Genomic DNA, 18,171 nt, shown 5'->3' with positions numbered 1-18,171 from the left:
ATACTTGGAGTATTACCATATCCAGGCTGATTGGATTACTCTGTGACACAGTGACATTGTGACAAGTATCAGTTCCCTCGTTGTCGCGCTGTGCGTTATAGGTGTAGAAAATATAGCTCTGCAAAAACAGAAGATGGATAACAATGTGGGCCAAAAAGATTAATGTGATAATGAAGCTGTGACGTGTTGGAAACACTGTCTTAGAAGCAAATAGCGCCCTGACTATGGTGCAATCGGAAGTGGCGTTGCCCCCCAAGATTTCACACAGCTATTCCCCTTAATGTGCACTCAAATAAGGGAAATTAGAAACTCATAATAATGCTTAGAACTAAGAGAGAAAATCAGAAAGAAGAGAGGAAGAATATATGTTTTCTATGTATTTCTGAGGACAGCAAAAACACTTTTTATAGCCAAAAACAAAGTGTAACTGAAGAGAGATTTTAGGAGAGAAATCTGCCAAATTAAATCTGTCAAATTAAACCAGAAAAATAATCCATAAAAGCTCTCTATATTTAAGGAAAGAAAACAGATTTGAGGGAGAAAAATAAGTAACTGTTACAGCACATCTAAAACAGAGTGGAATAGACTTTGTAACTGATAAGCTTCATAAATATGAACTCTCAGATACAACAAGGCCCTTTTAGTCTATACCACAACTTCTATTTGCATTATATCTCCAACAATAGGCTGTTGCTGGACTATGCATCTTAAACTGAGGAAACTTCTAGTGACCAACAAGGAATTGTTGCCTTGTGCTTGGAAATGGGATCTGTGATTAATTAGTGGGGAGTTAGCAGGCCCGGCCCTGAGGGGTGTTTAGAGGGGCGGCGGCCCAGGGCCCAAAAGAACAAGGGGCCCATTTTTTGGAAAATCCAGAAATTTAGACCAAGATATCACCTTCTTTCTTTCGCTCCTTCCTTATCAGTCTCAGTCGTCTTCTACTGTACTTTTTCTATCTTTTCTCCTCTAAAATCTGGTAAACTAAATCTACACGCTTCACTGCTTCAGTTCAACAACAATCAATTAATCACTCATTGCTACTCAATATCTTGGAGATTTCGAAACGGGAAAAAATTATATGATAAATTTTGCATCTGATATCTAGTTTTTGCATCTGAAAAATTTTCTCATCTCTAGTTTTTGCATCTGAAATTTTCGATCTTTCGGTTTCTCTGATAACTCTTTCTTATCAAATACTCGATTCATAATTGGATACCCAATTTACAACTGATCATATGAGTTTGGGGCTTTGGACTTTGTGGTGAATGATTGTCCTTTGTCGATAATTTTCAATTTCAATCTGCCAATCTTGAATCTTCCTTAACGATGAGTTTCTTACTTCTATTTCCTTACTTTGTATTATTAAGTCAGTAATGTAACATGTGTTCATCTTAAATTCTTCTTATATTGTATGATTGATGTCGTTGATTTTTTATTCATTAAATTATGAAGTAATTATGAAGTAATTCTTTTAAAAGTTTATGGTATCTTTTTTTTAAAACCAATTTTAATATACAGAGCATACATATAAGATATAACATATATATATAAGACTCAAGACTTATTATTACGGAAGACTTTGCAATTCCTATAGGCGCTTATATTTTGGCTTGTACATGATTATCTCAATTATGGATGAGAGCTTCGAAGTAGATGAAGTGTTTTACATGAAATTGTTATACATCTTTTTGAGTTTTGTAACTACTAGATTACTATTGTTGATCCATGAGTTATATTAGAATATATATATAAAGGGCCCACATTCATCAAACCGCCCCAGGCCTAGAAATTATCAGGACCGGGCCTGGGAGTTAGGCTGTTACATGTTTCTGCTTTGCTAGGTAGTTTCTTCTTTATGGAATCAGCTCTTTGTTAAGGGTTTGCTGGGTGACCTACTTCAGCTTCCAGCAACCAGCATGCTGTTTTAGTTGTATGCTTTGGAGTTCTTTGTAGAGTCAACCAAGTGGTTTTGTTGTCAGCATCCTGCACAGCTACTGTCATAGCTAGTTGAGAATAAATTGGTGTTTGTGTACCTTTTCACCTTCGAAAGTTCTGCGGCTGATGGAGCCCATGCTGGCTGTTGTTTTTTTTTGAAGGGAAAGGGTTTATTGATGTCTGTTAATCCGATGGGCGTATCAACTAGAGGATAGGATTGTGAGAACTTCTTCCCAGAGGTCTGCATTTAGATGAAATAGAAATGTCTTTCACTGTCGTGTCAAAGATGAAATCTGCTTGAGTTTTCTATATTTTGATTGAGTTTCTTTTTATAAGAATCTGAGGTAGATAAACTCATTTCTCGGAAATATGTCCTTGATTTTAGATCCATCTACAGGATAAAGAGTCCAGAATACATTTCTCAAAACAAGTAATATATACATGGTTTTTGTTAGTGAATGTACCTTGTCTCTTATATTCAGTCATAGCCAGATACTTCAGATGCAAATTTCTTTCATTGTCGTGTCAAAGATGAAATCTGCTTGAGTTATCTATATTTTGATTGAGTTTGTTTTTATAAGAATCTGAGGTAGATAAACTCATTTCTCGGGAATATGTCCTTGAAGATCCATCTACAGGATCTAGAGTACAAAATACATTCCTCAAACCAAGTAATATATACATGGTTTTTGTTAGTGAATGTACCTTGTCTCTTATATTCAGTCATAGCCAAATGCTTCAGATTGCAAATTTTCTAACTATAAATTCCTTTTCCTTTTCTTCTGAAAAGTAAGGTGTACATAGATATTAGGGCAGTCGTCTCTCAAGATTGAAAGGAGCTTAAACTCCTATATGATTTCATCTACCTTTCAAGGATTGAATGATTTATTAGCTCTCATTCTGAATATTTTATTTTTAGATTGTTGCAGATGGAGTTGATCCGAAGCAGCTAATTTTTTTCCTCTGGTAAGGGGTACACATAGACTGTGATCTTACTGATTGTCCATTTCAATTTTTGAAAAAAAATAATAAATTATACAATGTGTTATGGTTTTCTTTTGATCGTACAGCTTCAAAAAGCTAAAGAGGAGAAAAACTAAATTTCTACTTGATAAGGCAAAGCATGTACAACCCATGACCTTAACTTCTGATTTGGCAGCTGGAGAAAGTGATCTTTTGAACAAGGCTGAAGGTATGCTTTAGCTTGTATTTTTTCCTCTGGAAAAAGGCTTTTGTGGTACGTGTTTTTGTAACATATGCTTATCTACTAATTTGGATCTGTTTCCATACTTACATTTGCCACCTAGTAATAGCTATGTGCATTTCATTTGTTTTTGTTTAGAAAAGTTGAATTGCCTTTTTGCTGCTTTTTAGATGCCTATTCCAGTAGAATTGAAAGGGCTCGAAGTTCAAGTGTCAATGATTCACGGAACGCTATCCCAGGTCATACAGCACATCTAGACCTGAAATGCTTCTTGAAATTTTCTCCAACTAACTTGTATGTCTAACCACTTAACAGATCCAGATTGCATTCAGTCTATTTCAGGAGGCAGTCTTGCTCCCCCCGCAATGCTCCAGTTTGCAAAGACAAGGAAGCTATCGATTGAACGATCCGATTTCAGAAAGTTTGTCATCACTTTTTTACCTTTCTATTTTCTGCTTTTAAGTTTTGCTTATCAATCTGTTGTACATGCATGTTCCTTTTTTGTTTGCAATAGAAGCTATGATGAGTATATTTGAATATCTGAAGACTCCCTCTATATCTAAAAGATCATGTCTACAGTTTGCAGTGTTGATTTAAAATCAGGGTCATGAACTTAAATAGCTAAGTCAAAATGTTTGTGGCGTGGAGAATATATCTTAGCTTCGTTTTCGGTAAAGGTGCTGTTTCTAAGGCTGTTCCCCTATAAGCTTTGTCCTATTCCTTTGTAATAAAATTATTGCTCAGAAATTTGAGTTTAGGAGAACGTTATGTTATACTGACAAATAAAAGGATGGATTGTGAACAAATTAATTTGTGATTTTTAAGTATAATGAGTGTAGTTAGTGGCAAAACTTAGAACCTTTTTTCTTTGTTGGGAAGGGGGTATAAATTTAAGGATTAATTTTCTAAGTCGCATAGTTTTTCCAAATAGGTTTTTTTATTTATACTGTATGTTTTCTCTATGAAAAAGTAGCTAAAAGGGCTACATTTTCAAGTTCTTGCATAACTAGTTAAAATGATGCTTACACACTTTCAACAATTTTATTAGTCATTTTTCAATATGCACCATCGTGATGTTTATAACAAATTTTACTTTGTTTAGATATGATTGTAAGAAAATGCTATAGTTTAGGATTCACTCTCTAAAAGACAAATTCAAATTAGTATTCAAGTATTGATACTTAAATTGTGGAAAAAAGAAGAAGACCTATACAGTTTCACGAAATCACCGCTTACTTTCTGACTATACTGTTTACAAGTGACAAGGGATGATCATTTCAATAAATGCCACCTGCAGATTTAGTAAGGTGTAGCAAATTCCTATCATCTCGTCCAAAAGAAAAAAGTTCTATTTTACACAATAGTTGGACAAAAGTGATATATTTAGCCTACCTTGCATAAAAAGTCAACAATAGAACAGTTTTGCCAAAATGTTATCGGAATAAGATGAGGTTGGTGCATGAGTCAAGAGTTCATCTCCAATGATCGTCCTCATAGCTCTTCTCCCTCCATTACCTATCATCAAGTGCTTTATGAACCCATAGACCTAATTCACGATTATTTTTTAATGCCCTCTATTCTAGTCCATGAATCATCTTTGTTAGGGCTGGCAAAAGTTGACCCAACCCGATAACTCGACTTGAACCTAACCGAGAAATTTCGGGTTTGGGTTGAGATTTTCAACCTGAAATAAAAAAGGGTCGGTCCAACCTGACCTGAAAATATAATAGGTTAGGTTTAGGCTAACTTTTTGAACAACCTGATTTAGAAGTCGGGTCATATTCAGGTAAATTAACCCGACTTTTATAATTTTTATGACCTATTTTCTATTTTCCTAACTTGTATTGGGCTAAGCTCGTTTCTTGAATCTTCTAAATTTATAAACATATAAAAGAATTTCTAAATTTGATTAAATTGACATTTGAATTCAAGACTCACTCAACGTGCTGAATTGCAATGATTAAATTTAATTTCAGGTTATTTTCGGTCAACCCGAGACTGGCAAGGTCGGGTTCAAGTTATGATTTTCGACCTGAAATTAAAATCAGGCCGGGTTTGGGTTAGGGTTAAGTGACTCGAAATAGAATTAGGTCAACCTGAAATTGACCCAACCCGACCTGATTGCCATCCCTAATCTTTGGGCTATCTCGAGTTTTTCAAAAATCTTCAAAATACAACTTTCAAGTCTAACTACCCTTACCAGTGCATATCGACTGGTCAACCTCTCACATCCCCCAACCAACATAATTTGTGCGTTTTTATCTTATCTCAAATATCCGTTATTCCAACCATTTTCTGAAGATGTTCTCGCATTTCAATTAACACATCTCTTTACCCCCATTTTTCTAGTATAGTCCCTAAATGTGAATACTCCTACACGTATAATAACTCTGATGACTGATCTGATAGCCTAAATCTCCAAGATTCTAACACTTGCTTTCATCGCTTCATTCTAGCATTGACCTTATCTCTGATCTCGTCCATGAGACCATGAATACAATGGCGTTCTCAAACAACATACACCACAATATCTCATCCTAGATAGACCATCTTAGCTCATCTGTTGTTGTTGTGTGAATGAAATGGCTTAATGCAGATCCTTGATGTAGTCTTTATTGTAATAGGAAACTTCTGCTTTACTCCTAAACACATCTCACATTTGTTTTTACGTCTCGATACATATCCTTGACTAAGTAAATATATTCCTGCTTTATCCTTTTCGACTTTACTCACCAGTCACCACATCACGTCTCTTGGTACTTCATCATAAGCCTTATCTGGGTCAATGAAAATCATCTGCATACCCTTCTTCCTCATCCCATTCCTGTAAATGAGTATTTCTATTGAGGTCTGGAGATGCCTAGGGAATATTGGTATTGATGGGTGAAGAGACTTCTTCAACAATGGGTTTGAATGGTTCACTTAGAGAGAGAGAGCTGAGACATACATATAAAAAAAATTAATTTTTTGAATGGCTTCACATTAGAGAGAGAGAGAGAGAGACATACATGAAAAAATTTCTTAATTCTGGGGGGAGTTCTAGGAGGGCAAAAAATTTAAGAATTTAACTATCTAAAGCCAATTGTCCTTTGCTATGGCTTTATGATTGAAAAAATAGCGATGTGGTCAAGGGTCTGACCTCTTCAACTTATTTTCAGAAAAATTAGGGAACGTTGAAGAAGTTCAAAAATATTGAAATAAGTTTTGAAATTATTAGGAAATGTTCACAAAAAATCAGAAAAATTAATATTAGTTCAAGAAGAATGAGTTGAAGAGAATAAACCCTAATTTAATGGTAACGGCCTAAGGGCTTGGGTGCCATGCCCTCTTTCACGCTAAAAATTTCCGTCGTTGAGATTAATATTATGAGCAAATTCTTCGACTTATCCAGGCCCAACTTGCGTCCTACTTGAATAAGTAAAGGCTTTCTTCATGTTAATTACAAATGCATTTTTCCAATAATTCATTGAAGTGGACGAGTTTACTTTTCCTACAGTGCTAGACGCTCACAAAGTCACAACTCATTATCTGTAATCCTCACCTGACAGAAATGGTTGGAATTTGGATGTGCAGATGCTGATAAGAAACTATGGTTGTCCTAATAGATCTATACTTTTGTAATTTTAGACGTGGTACGTCTGTCTGGTGTATCTTGCTTACTATGGCTTTTCTGGTTGTTTCAGTCGTGCTTTAATGGAGAAGAGACAGTTCTTTCACTCTCACAGAGCACAAGTATGGGGAACTTTGTTTCTTTTGGGTTGCTGATTTGCTTTCAATTATATTGTTTTATTTCTTCTTCCAATTGCGTCATCAATTTATATATGTTTTCTACAGAATAGAATGTTTGCAATACCTCAACGAAAATGTCTCCGAAGTATATCTGTGATCATAATACATCCTCGAAACTGATTTCCCTTGTGTCACAGTTGGGTATTGCTGTGTTGTGCTCTGTGATGAGAATTGACATCTTACAATTCAAATAAAAGATACGCTCTGAAGACCTATGATTGACAAATTTGAAATATTCTTCCCTCTATCATAACTCATTCACCTATCGTATGACTTGGAATGTGAGATCCCGCTGTGTCTACATCTGTGTTTTTACAGTAGTTCTTATTTAATGCAACAATAGGAAAACTAGGAATTAAACATTTCTGGATTCCTCTTCTCTAAGTATACAAACTGCTAAACAAATAGAACAAGCGGAAAGCTTTTGTATGGATTGGCCGATTCTGGGCTTTCGTACTTCTGCCCTACAGTTTTTGTTAAGACTTCAGAGTCTAAGGTGTTCAAAGTCTACTTCCATATCCAAACCAAACTGCAAGTTGCCAAAATTGTGATTCTCCCAAATCTCTCAGTCTATAATTAATCAAACCTCAGAAAAGATAAAGCAAGTAATGATTTGACCTTTGCAGTTCAGGCATTATTTACAATCCAATAGGTGAACTAAAATCTGTCCAAAGCGATGTGGTGATTCAAGACCATGTCTTTGAAGTTAAAAATTTTGGTGGTTTGGTGTTTGACCACACCAAAAATGCAAACCTATGCTTTTGTACTGTTAGTCTTGGGGGAAAAAACCAAATCCTTAAGTAATATGAAAAAAGAATGACCATACTGTAATTTCCAAACTGGAAATGGTGTCAAACATCAAAAGACGGTTTGTTGCTGTTTGCTTGTCAGTTCCAGAACACATTTTTTTCCATTGACCTAGTGAATGTGCTGTCATCTTATGAAAGGTCTTGCTTATATGTTTGTATCAGTTAAAATTAGCCGTGAAAAAAGCTTACAACATGATATGTTTTTGTGACTGTAGCCAATGTTATTGGAGCAAGTTTTGTCGGACCATGATAGTGAGGATGAAGTTGATGATGATGTGGCTGATTTAGAAGATCGAAGGGTATGTGCTATGTTTTTATGTTAATTATGGAAGATTATTCTTGTGGATTTTAGCTGTGGTTTTAGCTGGAAGTAAGTTGTCTGGCTGGGTAAGTTGCACGAGTTACCCGGCCATATTTTAAGGCTTCCAAAATAAGAGAAAACAACATACATCTTTGAGCAGAACAAAATACTGGTGATATTATTTGGAACTTATATTGGAAATTGATTGACGCACAGCTTCATTTTGTCCAGCATGAGTACATTTGATTGGTTGTTAACATAAATACTCAAATTTTGTTGTGAGTGCCTACTCCAGAGCTAGTTTTTCCTTGATCCCTAATTTTCTTCTTCCTCTTGCAGTAGTCACCATTTCTCCTTTTCTCTCTTTGCTGCTTTCTTTTCTCTGTCTCCAGCTTTCTCTTCTTTCTCATTCATCTTTCCTCGCTTCTTGCCCCGTTTCTCTGATTTCTCTTGTCTAGCTTACAGTGATTTGGCCACCACCTCGATTTTATTCCAGCTAAGAACTTGAGGGCCATTGCTTGTGGCTGTCTAGACATGCTGCAGAACTTGAGCCCTTTTCTCTCATTAGTTGGTGTGCACCGGACCTTCCTGCTCCACACCCCGTCCCTTGACTTCTGTTGGGAGATCAAATTCTTTTCCAGAATATACCTATTGTGTTTGGCAAGATTTGGTGTACTGACAATAAGCGACAATCTATGGCATAATCACCAGTATGAACTGCTACCTGTGCTGTGGAAGTTGGAATCTTGACCAAATCTGCAGGTTGCTTGTGGCTGTTGAAATTCTGGAAGTTGGAGTTGGTCCTAAGAGAGGAAGGGAGGGAGGGTTGATGAATACAAAACATGAAGAGTATTAAATTATTTGGACTTTCTTGAGATTGATTTGTGAGTAGACAGTTAGACACACAGTTGCCGCGGGTTTAGCACTTATTGTATCAGATTTTTTATTTGGAGCTCTATGAATTGCAGATGCTGGATGATTTTGTGGATGTTAGCAAAGATGAGAAACAAATTATGCATCTTTGGAACTCTTTCGTAAGGAAGCAACGGTATGTCTTGTTGATTTTTAAGTGCTGATTTACTATAATAGAATATATGCAGAAAATTAGAGAGTTTTCTGCAGCTGCTCTTTAGTGATTCTTTGAAGTTTCTAGTAGCTTGAACATCTCTAGGGTGAGACAAATACTTTGATATTTTTTTTATACCTGGAGATATTGCTCATTTGGTCTTCCCTGGGGGCTTATAATTAGTGTGACCTTATCAAGCTTTCTTTGGTTAGGTAAAAAGCGATCTAAACAATTCTTAACCTGAGTTCAAGAACATGGAGTTGACCTATCACAAGATTCAGAACTTAGGACAGTGCTTAAAACTTGTGTGAGAAAGCATATGTGTAACTTTTGGGGTTGTATTAACTGTTATATTTCGTTGCTGAATTTAAAAGTTTTTAGCTGAATAAACAAGCTTAAAAAGGGCTGTTTCTTTACTCAATTTCCATGTAGGCTTTCTTTGTGAGGGAAATTTTATGTATGTGTTCAAAATATGGAAAATGCTGCTACACTGATATTTGAAGCATTTTATCAAATAGTATTAATCCTGCCTTTATATCTCATCGCCAAAAAATACTTGTTTCTGGTTGAGGGAATGAGCTTGCGAGGGCCTCTTTAGTAGGAAATAAGTTTCTGAAACTCTTTCAAGACTTCATTGATGAGTATCGTATTTGCGTTTTCGGATGCTATTATGTCTCATTGCTGAAGTGATTTATTTCTGGATTATGTCAGAATTCTTGCTGACGGTCACATACCTTGGGCTTGTGAGGCATTTTCACAATTGCATGGACACAACCTTGTCCAAGCTCCTGCTCTAATTTGGTAAGCATCTCTAATTTTTGTCCTGGATCTCTATCTTGCCCTGTAGGTGTCCATTGTTTCCAAAATTCATTTTAATGATGGATGAATGCTTCCTGCTACAATGCTATTAAAGCACTGAAATAGTGCTGTAAATTGATGTCCCTAATTCAATTAGGCTAGAGAACACCCTCATTGGGGTCAATTCTTAGTGACACTTCTTATTGAAAATAGGTCTCAAAAACACCCATAGATCAATTTATCAATGCTTAGCAATACCCACTAGTAGTTTTTGTCCATGAATAATTATAAAAGGTTTTTCATGATAATCAACTTGAATTATAAGATTTTTAGTGGGGTGCTAAATGCAACCTCAATTTGCTAAATAGTTCTCGAAAACAGCCATAGATCAATTTATCAATGCTTAGCAATACCCACTAACAGTTATTGTCCATGAATAATAATAAAAGGTTTTTCATGATAATCAACTTGAATTATAAGATTTTGTGGGGTGCTAAATGCAACCTCAATTTGCTAAATATAACCCTCGTTTCATCCTATTATTCCATGTAACCTACTCTATGCCCTTTTCCTTTCCTCCTTATCTCTCACCTTCTATTAGTGGTCAATAGAATTCATATCAATTGTATTTCTTGTGACAAAAAAACTAATTGGACTTGCATGGATTGATGAATATTGACCCAAAAAACAAACAAAATGTAATAAACTGGAAATGGTGGACAGTAGAATAAAAGAAGATGAAGATGATTTTCATTGATAATAATGGAAATAACAGAAAATAAAGGATAATTATCAAATTTTCGAGTGACTTGACACACTCCCAAAGCTAACCACTAAAATTAACTCTCAAATATATCTTCATACTCCTTCGCTATCACTAATCCATTATATTTATAGAGCTAACTTACTTACTTACTCCCCGAGCCAACCTAATTATATTGTAATACCCATATTACCCCTCCTCCTAAACCAATCTATTACACAAAATAACTCTAAGGCTCTTGAATACGTTTCTTTTTCCCCAAATTTCCTAATTTTTATGCAATATGGCCGAAATCTACTTACCTATAACATGAGGTACCCTTGAGGTTTGGCATAATTCTCAAAATATCCTTATTGAATTTTGAGTTCGTAAGATTAAGTTTCAAGGGTAGTTAATGAAATTAATGCACTTGAATTACCATCTATAGTAAGGGTATTTCGAGTAATGTAACAAACCATAGGGGTGTATGAGAGATTTCCAAAATGAGAGGGGTAATTTAAGAATTATGCTATTCCTGAGGCGTACCTCAGGATATCTCCCTATTTTTTTTTGGTCATATCACCCCTTTCTCCTTCTCTCCACCAACCCTTGATCCCATGACTTGAGGTTTAGGACATTAAGTCCGACGCCACAAACACCATGAAGGGTCAGACAGACAGACTGAACAAAGTTATATATTGTTTTGGTGCAAATTGTACGAAAGACCACTTTGTGCACTCTGCATGATACAACAAAGATTTTTTGTTTTAATTGTATAGAGTTGTGGATATATCTTTAAAGAAATTGTGTTGGACTCCATAATGATAATCTAGATGTATTAGACTCCATAATCAATACTGCTTTTATATTGGATATATCTTTAAAGAAGTTGAGTAACATGAACTACCTTTATGATGCACATATTGAATCATTATTGCAGTGGCTTGTTTAATTAGAAAATGATACGAGTTCTTTTTTGATAGATGGGTGGTAGAATGAAAATATCCATATGGCTCAGATTTTAGTAAATTCAAACCAAAGTTTGGCTTAAACTTCATGTATCTTATTGCTGGTATAGTACAAAGATTTGAAAGAACAATAATGGAACTTCTGAACTGTTTCCAGAGCTGTTTGTTCTTGTTGGAGTTTCATGGATAAGAGGGTTGGTGATTGGTGCTTTTTTTTGTTTTGGGGGGGGGGGGGGGGCGTCGATTATCAAGAATGAGTGTCGTTGAGGGAATGGGAGGAGAACGTTGTTCTGATGGAGGAGAGAAAATGATGAATGGTTGAAAAGGGAGCAGAGTATTTTGGGCGATAAGAAGCTTTGCGATTGACAACCATTATAAAGATCAATGTGTCCCTTGAATTTTCGTAATCACGTAACTTAAAATTTATCGAAGATTATAATTTTTAGAAGGACAAGAATCTGGAGGCCTTTTTGATATCAATATTTTAGTAAGTACACCTTCAATCAAGTAAAGTAACTAGAATTAAGTATCATCTAATATGAATCTACAGTCTACTGTTAACGAATTGTTTTTGGACAAAAATGTTCTAATGGTTACTGCTGAAAATAAGTAAATACTTGTGGATGTCTTGAGAATTGATTTGTTACTGAGAAATGAAGGTCCACTGAAGGTAGTTTTCTTAGAAATTTTCGAGTCTATATGTATGGTATTGGAGTGAAGGTATCGAGTCTTTTGCTGCATATCTATCATGGATAAATCGCAACATTTTGCTTTCCCGTTATTCTTCTGCAGGTGTTGGAGATTATTTATGATCAAATTGTGGAACCATGGACTTCTTGACGCACGCTCCATGAACAATTGTAGTTTAATCCTTGAGCGTTGCCAAAAACAGGAGACAACTCCTATGTAAAAAGCTCTACAGGTATCGGCATTGTGCAGTGACATTTTTGAGCCAGTAAGCTCGTTTGAGTTGTTGCTGACCTTATGTCATGGATTATATGAATTGCCAAAGGAATCACTGTTTCGAGTATCAGTTCTGGCTGAACCTTGCACTTCTGGGGTAAATAGAGGCTTAAATATGTCAAGCGCAAAAGATACGAGCTCTTGCTCTTTTCTCTAACTTCCATTATTCATGATTATCTTGATAACGATTTACATGTAAAAAACTATTGATTACCTTTGGACGTGTAATCTTGTTTTGTTTTCTATCTACTCTCTTAAGAAGTCTTTTTTTCATTATTATATGTGCTTAAAGTTCAATCTTTTGTATAAATATTGGAACATTGACCCAGAAGTTCAATCAGGAGGGGATGAACTATCTATGTTATCTTTCTATTTCTTACCACACAAATTCTTGTGTTAAGGTTGAATAATCTATAGTATCCTTCTATTTCTTACAAATTCTTGTATCAATTGGTCTGACATGAGAAAGTATATGGTGGACCTGGAGATATATTAGGTACAAAATGCTCAGAAGGGTCTTAGACCATTTTGTTATAAAATAATATTTTTACTATTTTATTTTTGGTATATTTTTACTATTTTGTTAAATCTAAGGTGTTTCCTTGCAAAAGATCAAGATAACATTGAAATATTTAAGAAAGTTAATCATTTTTTCTAGCTATTTTTAATCACAAAATTAAATTAGTTATAAAATAATATGAGATTATGGATCCGTTTTATAGCTCTATAAGGCTTTATGTTTAATGTCGGGCATAGGGTCTCGAAGTTGTTCGAGACGTCTCTGACAATGCTCCTACTTTGAAATTCATGAATGAACTACCTATTAATATTCATGAAAATCAGCTTTTAATTGGAAGCTATTGATGTGTCAATGGCCGTGTTGTTTTTTTGATAATATCCATGGCCATATTGTTTGTTGAGAAATAGGAAACCCATTAATTGAGATGACATACATGAACTTAGCAGTAAGTGTTCAACGTAATGAGCTCGAAACCCTGCATCCATACAATATATATCTGCCACTACATATTTGTGGTTCATTTATGAACTTTTGATATAATACTATCAACGGATTTCAACTAGAGATCGCTACTATTGTGGGTTGGTCGGTAGGTCCTACTAGATCGGTCTGAGATTTCACGGTTCAGGATCAGACCGTGAAAAATCTTAGCCCATACCGATTTGTTATCGGTTTCCACGGTTCACAATTTGGTTGAATAATTACTTGGGTTGGGCTGGACGCTTTCGTGGACCGAGCTGGACAGTTTTAGTAGCGAGCATTCGTGGGCTGGGCTCAAAAAATATAGCCCATGATCCACCCACCAATTTCACGGTTCGAGTTGAGCTGGATCGGGAATTATGCAGGCTCAGCTCACATGACCCAAGAGACGAGATGGGCTGGATAGACCCGCACTGTTAGCCATCTCTAATTTCGATGTCTTATGTAGCAAATACATCGAGCAATGAAAAAAGAAAACTGTAATACAAAAGAAGAAGAAAAAATAAAGGGTGTTTGGTTTGGGGTCTTCAAAAAATACAATGGGAATGATTCCCCTCCATTCGTTACCTACTTGAGGTAAATGAAGTTACCTCTAACTCCTCTTTATTAATTACACACAATTACTCTTACACTTGGCCACTATTATTAATCAATTGTATATCTCATTCTGCTGGAAAATGCTTGAATAAGGGATAACCTTTATTGTTGTCAATTCTTTTAAACACATTAAAATAAAATATTGATATGTATGTAATAAATGAGGGGAGAAGTGATATAAAAATAATGTTTTAATGTATTCTCAACCAATAAAAATTCAATAATAAGAGGATTGGTAACCATTAAGGTCATTCGATCAATCTCCTTCTACGCAGGCATCACCATATCACAACTCGCCATTGGAAAACTTACTAGCCGCTTGATGTCCCCGCCCAAGCCACCCCTAACCATGGTCGGAAGATACTGTTGACTGTTGATTGTTGATGGAGATCCTGGTTACCAACAAAACATAAATTTGAGGGGTTTTAATTCCTTTCCTTTGTTTACCCTTATTTTATCCTCTTTCTCTTGAATCAACCAATTAATAGTTATTTTCTAGAAAGTTGAATTTTATAACTAGTAATTTATAGGAAATGTATAAATCTTAGTTAGTTGATTATGGGATTTTTCACTTACCTAAAGTAGGTAAGTTTCTCGATTTGTTGAAAGTAAAACCTATTCAAAAGTTGATATTCTCATGTTTTTGTTGATAAAAAAAAACCCTTTTCCCTTCCTAGAAAATTTTACGTTTTTTTCACCACATACCATTGACAAATTTTTTTTGCACCATATACCCTTTCAAGTTTCCAAATTCACCATATACCCTTCACCTTACAAAAAATACACCCACTTACCCTCAATGACTAACGACGTTAATGTCCATTAATTATTAACCCCTAATCCCCTTCGAACTCAAGTTAACTAACCTAAACCCTAACTTCCATCTAACCTAATTAATCTTAAACCATACCCTAATGTTCCCTCAAATCCTGATTAACCCTAAACCTATCCTAACCACCCACCCACCAACCCTCCCCCACCCACCCCTTCCCCCACCCCAGCCGCAACCCCCTTCCCTTTCCCCGCAACCCCACCCCTTCCTCTTTTCCCAACAACCCCACCCCCTCTCCGCTCCCGCACAACCACCACACCCTGAACCCAACGCCACCACACCAACGAGATACGCCACCACGCCCTGAACCCTCCCCCACACCGCAGCAAGTCGAAGGAGAAAAACAGAGACCGATGATCCCCCTCCCCTATCCCCCTTCACCTTCGAAAACAGAGACCGGCGAGAGAAACAGAGGAGAGTTTCAAAAAATAGAGGTGTGTTTTTCAGGCGAAATAGAAGAGAGAATCTGGTGGGGTGGGGTGCGAAAATCAGTGGTGGTAGGGTGCGAAAATTCGGTGGGGTAGGGGTCACAGGTGTGAAAATCTGGTGGGGTAGGGTGGGGGTAGGGGCTGGCGAGGTTGTAGTGGTGGGGGTGGTGGGCTGGCGAGGTTGCGGCTGGGGGGTGGGGGTGGTGGGCTGGGGATGTTGGTGGTGGTGGGCTGGTGGGCCTTTAGGATTAGTTAGATTTTTAGGGTTTATTTAGGGTTTAAGGTAGTTAATTAAGATTAGGAGAGGATTAGGGTCTAATGACTCACGAAAGTCTAACACCGTTAGTCAAAAGGGTAAGTTGATGTATTTTTTTGAAAAGTGAGGGGTTTATGATGAATTTGAAAAGTTGAAAGGATATATGGTGCAAAAAAAAATTTATCAAGTATATATGATGAAAAAATCAAAAATTTTAATATCTATGTTTTCTTTTGATCTCCAGACAAAGACTTAACTAAATCCTCTTATAATATGACTATATGAGATACTTTTTGTAAGAAGCAGCGTTAACATCGTGAACGTAGGTAGCCAAATACTCCATCCGTCCTTTATTAGTTTACCCCTTTGTTTTACACAGAGTTTTAGAAGAAATAATGTTGTGGGTCATAGAAAAAAAGAGAAATTATTACTTTATATTAAAATTGAATGTATGTGTGATGAAAAGTTTGTAGTTCCATTCCAAAAACAACAAAAAAAGAAAGGGGTAAACTAATAAAGGACATCTTTAAAAGAAATATGGGTAAACTAATAGAGGATGGAGGGAGTATAATATTATGAAGGGTTGAAGCAATGGTTATAATTTTCCACATCAATCAGTAACGTGGTAAAGGAGTGAAGGACCGGTCGTGAAAGCTTTCAACTATTTTTGTGGTTATCTAACTTATTAATAACTAACATATAAGGCCCATTAGAAAAATATAGGGTGTGAGTATGGGAGGGAAAAACTTTATTTATTTTGTGGATTAAAAATTACTATAAATAAAAATAAATAAATAATAAAATTTAACTTATTATTTTTAATAGTTTTTAAATTTTTTATTTTTAATGGGTTAAATATTCACCGGATAGATGTAGTGTTGTTCATCTAAAAAAAATAGATGGTTTCATGAAAGATACTTATTTAATATATTCTTTTTTTTTTTGAACGGATTATTTAATATATTCTGGTAGACTGGTAATAAGATTAGAGTCAGCAATCTTGGATGTCTCATTAACCACCTTGAACACGTGTTGATTAATATTTATTTGGCTTCTGAAATACGTGTTCAACCTTATACGTACATGCATTGGCTATAGCATAGTAGCTTAAGAAACATATCCTCCACTAATAAATTTATCTTTTTAAAATGGTAGATTTCTGTCTTTCTAGTGACTTTTCCTTTTTGCTTTTCTATTACTTTTTTATAATTAGGTAACTTACCTATAGAAAATCCGCAACATAAAGGGTGAAGGAGAACTTAAAATAGACTAGAATCCTAGAATAAAGGTCATAAATTGACCATTAGCCTATTAGGCACATATATTTTAAGTATTTCGACTATGTTTGACAACATATTTAAGTCATCTTAAATGAGTAGGTGCTAAAAGTTTAAGTCACCTAAATAAAAAGTCGTGTTTGGAATAATAGCTTAAATTATCAAAAATTGACTGAAATTGAGTTGCTATCAAATATAGCATCTCAATTTAAGGTGCTGAAATTTTCAGCTACCTTATCATTTAAGCTCGTTTCAGTTACCTTATCAGTTTCAGCTCTATTTTAACTTATGTTCCCAAACATATAAAGTTGTCACTAGCTAGAAGGCTACAAACTCAATTAATTAACAGATCCCATATGATTCTCTTTTTTAAACTTCCTTTAATTATTTGATACATACTATAGAAGTATTTAAAGCGTGACGTGTTTTATTTGTTGTCAAATGTAATTTTTTTTTGGGTGAAAGGTCAAATGTAATTACATATATATACAATTCGTAAATAATTCTGTTTCATTTATTGTCAAATGTAATGCACGATAAAGTGTCATGTCACATGTGTTTTTGGTATACATATACGAACATACATTGGAGTTTAAACACTTGATTCTACTTAAATTTATAAGTTAAGCTCACCATAAAAAGTTGAGCTGGTGCCTGGTGGTAATCAAATTGTACTCAGAGCTAAGCTGATGCATCAAATATTGTAGCTATGCACAGTATATAAACATCAATATTATGTATAATGGAGTCTTCAATTTTTATATTTTGTTTCACATATTTGTGTTTGCTATTGGTCGAGAAACAAGATTAATTACATGAGAAATTATGGTTTCTCTAAATAAAAGCCGTATTTTTGAAGGTTCACGCATTGACCAATGTACGTCATTCAATATCTAATGACATATTCCAAAATATCTTATCTAATAACTGCAACGTACGTTAGCCTAAACCCTAATGCGACAAATTAATTAAATTTGAATCGATCAAAAAGATTTGAAAATACATACTTTATTTTTATAGCATCATCAGAATCTAACATCTACATAGAAGGTACTAAGGTAGGTCATAGTCACCTAAGGTAATGGATACTCCAAGTTTCCAATCGGATAATCGAATTTAAACCTGAAAATAGATACTCCAAGTTCCGCGGAAATTTGCAAGACGTATTATACTTTTTTCTCATAAATACAAAAATCTAGAGTAATA

The 18,171-nt window shown here is 35.2% G+C and overlaps 1 protein-coding gene across 12 annotated transcripts in view; it reads left to right on the top strand.

Annotated features, from left to right (window-relative positions):
• Positions 1-12,963, top strand: part of LOC104906656 (polycomb group protein EMBRYONIC FLOWER 2) — a 29,957-nt gene extending 16,994 nt beyond the window's left edge. For 10 of the 12 annotated variants that reach the window (XM_048641086.2, XM_048641084.2, XM_048641085.2 and 7 more), the window contains 9 exons: positions 2,855-2,901; positions 3,006-3,127; positions 3,310-3,378; positions 3,455-3,560; positions 6,823-6,871; positions 7,953-8,036; positions 9,007-9,086; positions 9,816-9,905; positions 12,405-12,963. In XM_048641086.2, the coding sequence (XP_048497043.1) occupies positions 2,855-2,901; positions 3,006-3,127; positions 3,310-3,378; positions 3,455-3,560; positions 6,823-6,871; positions 7,953-8,036; positions 9,007-9,086; positions 9,816-9,905; positions 12,405-12,522 (765 nt within the window). In that variant the 3' untranslated portion in view covers positions 12,523-12,963. Of the gene's footprint in view, positions 1-2,854; positions 2,902-3,005; positions 3,128-3,309; positions 3,379-3,454; positions 3,561-6,635; positions 6,732-6,822; positions 6,872-7,952; positions 8,037-9,006; positions 9,087-9,815; positions 9,906-12,404 lie in introns of those variants that run through there. The other 2 variants (XR_008968746.1, XR_007272481.2) reach the window with 2 other exon arrangements.
• The last annotated feature ends 5,208 nt before the right edge of the window (positions 12,964-18,171 follow it).

Source organism: Beta vulgaris, chromosome 3, assembly GCF_026745355.1.
Source record: "Beta vulgaris subsp. vulgaris cultivar EL10 chromosome 3, EL10.2, whole genome shotgun sequence".
NCBI lineage: Eukaryota > Viridiplantae > Streptophyta > Magnoliopsida > Caryophyllales > Amaranthaceae > Beta > Beta vulgaris.
The sequence above is the reverse complement of the archived record's forward strand: the minus strand, read 5'-3'. Positions and strand labels throughout refer to the sequence as shown.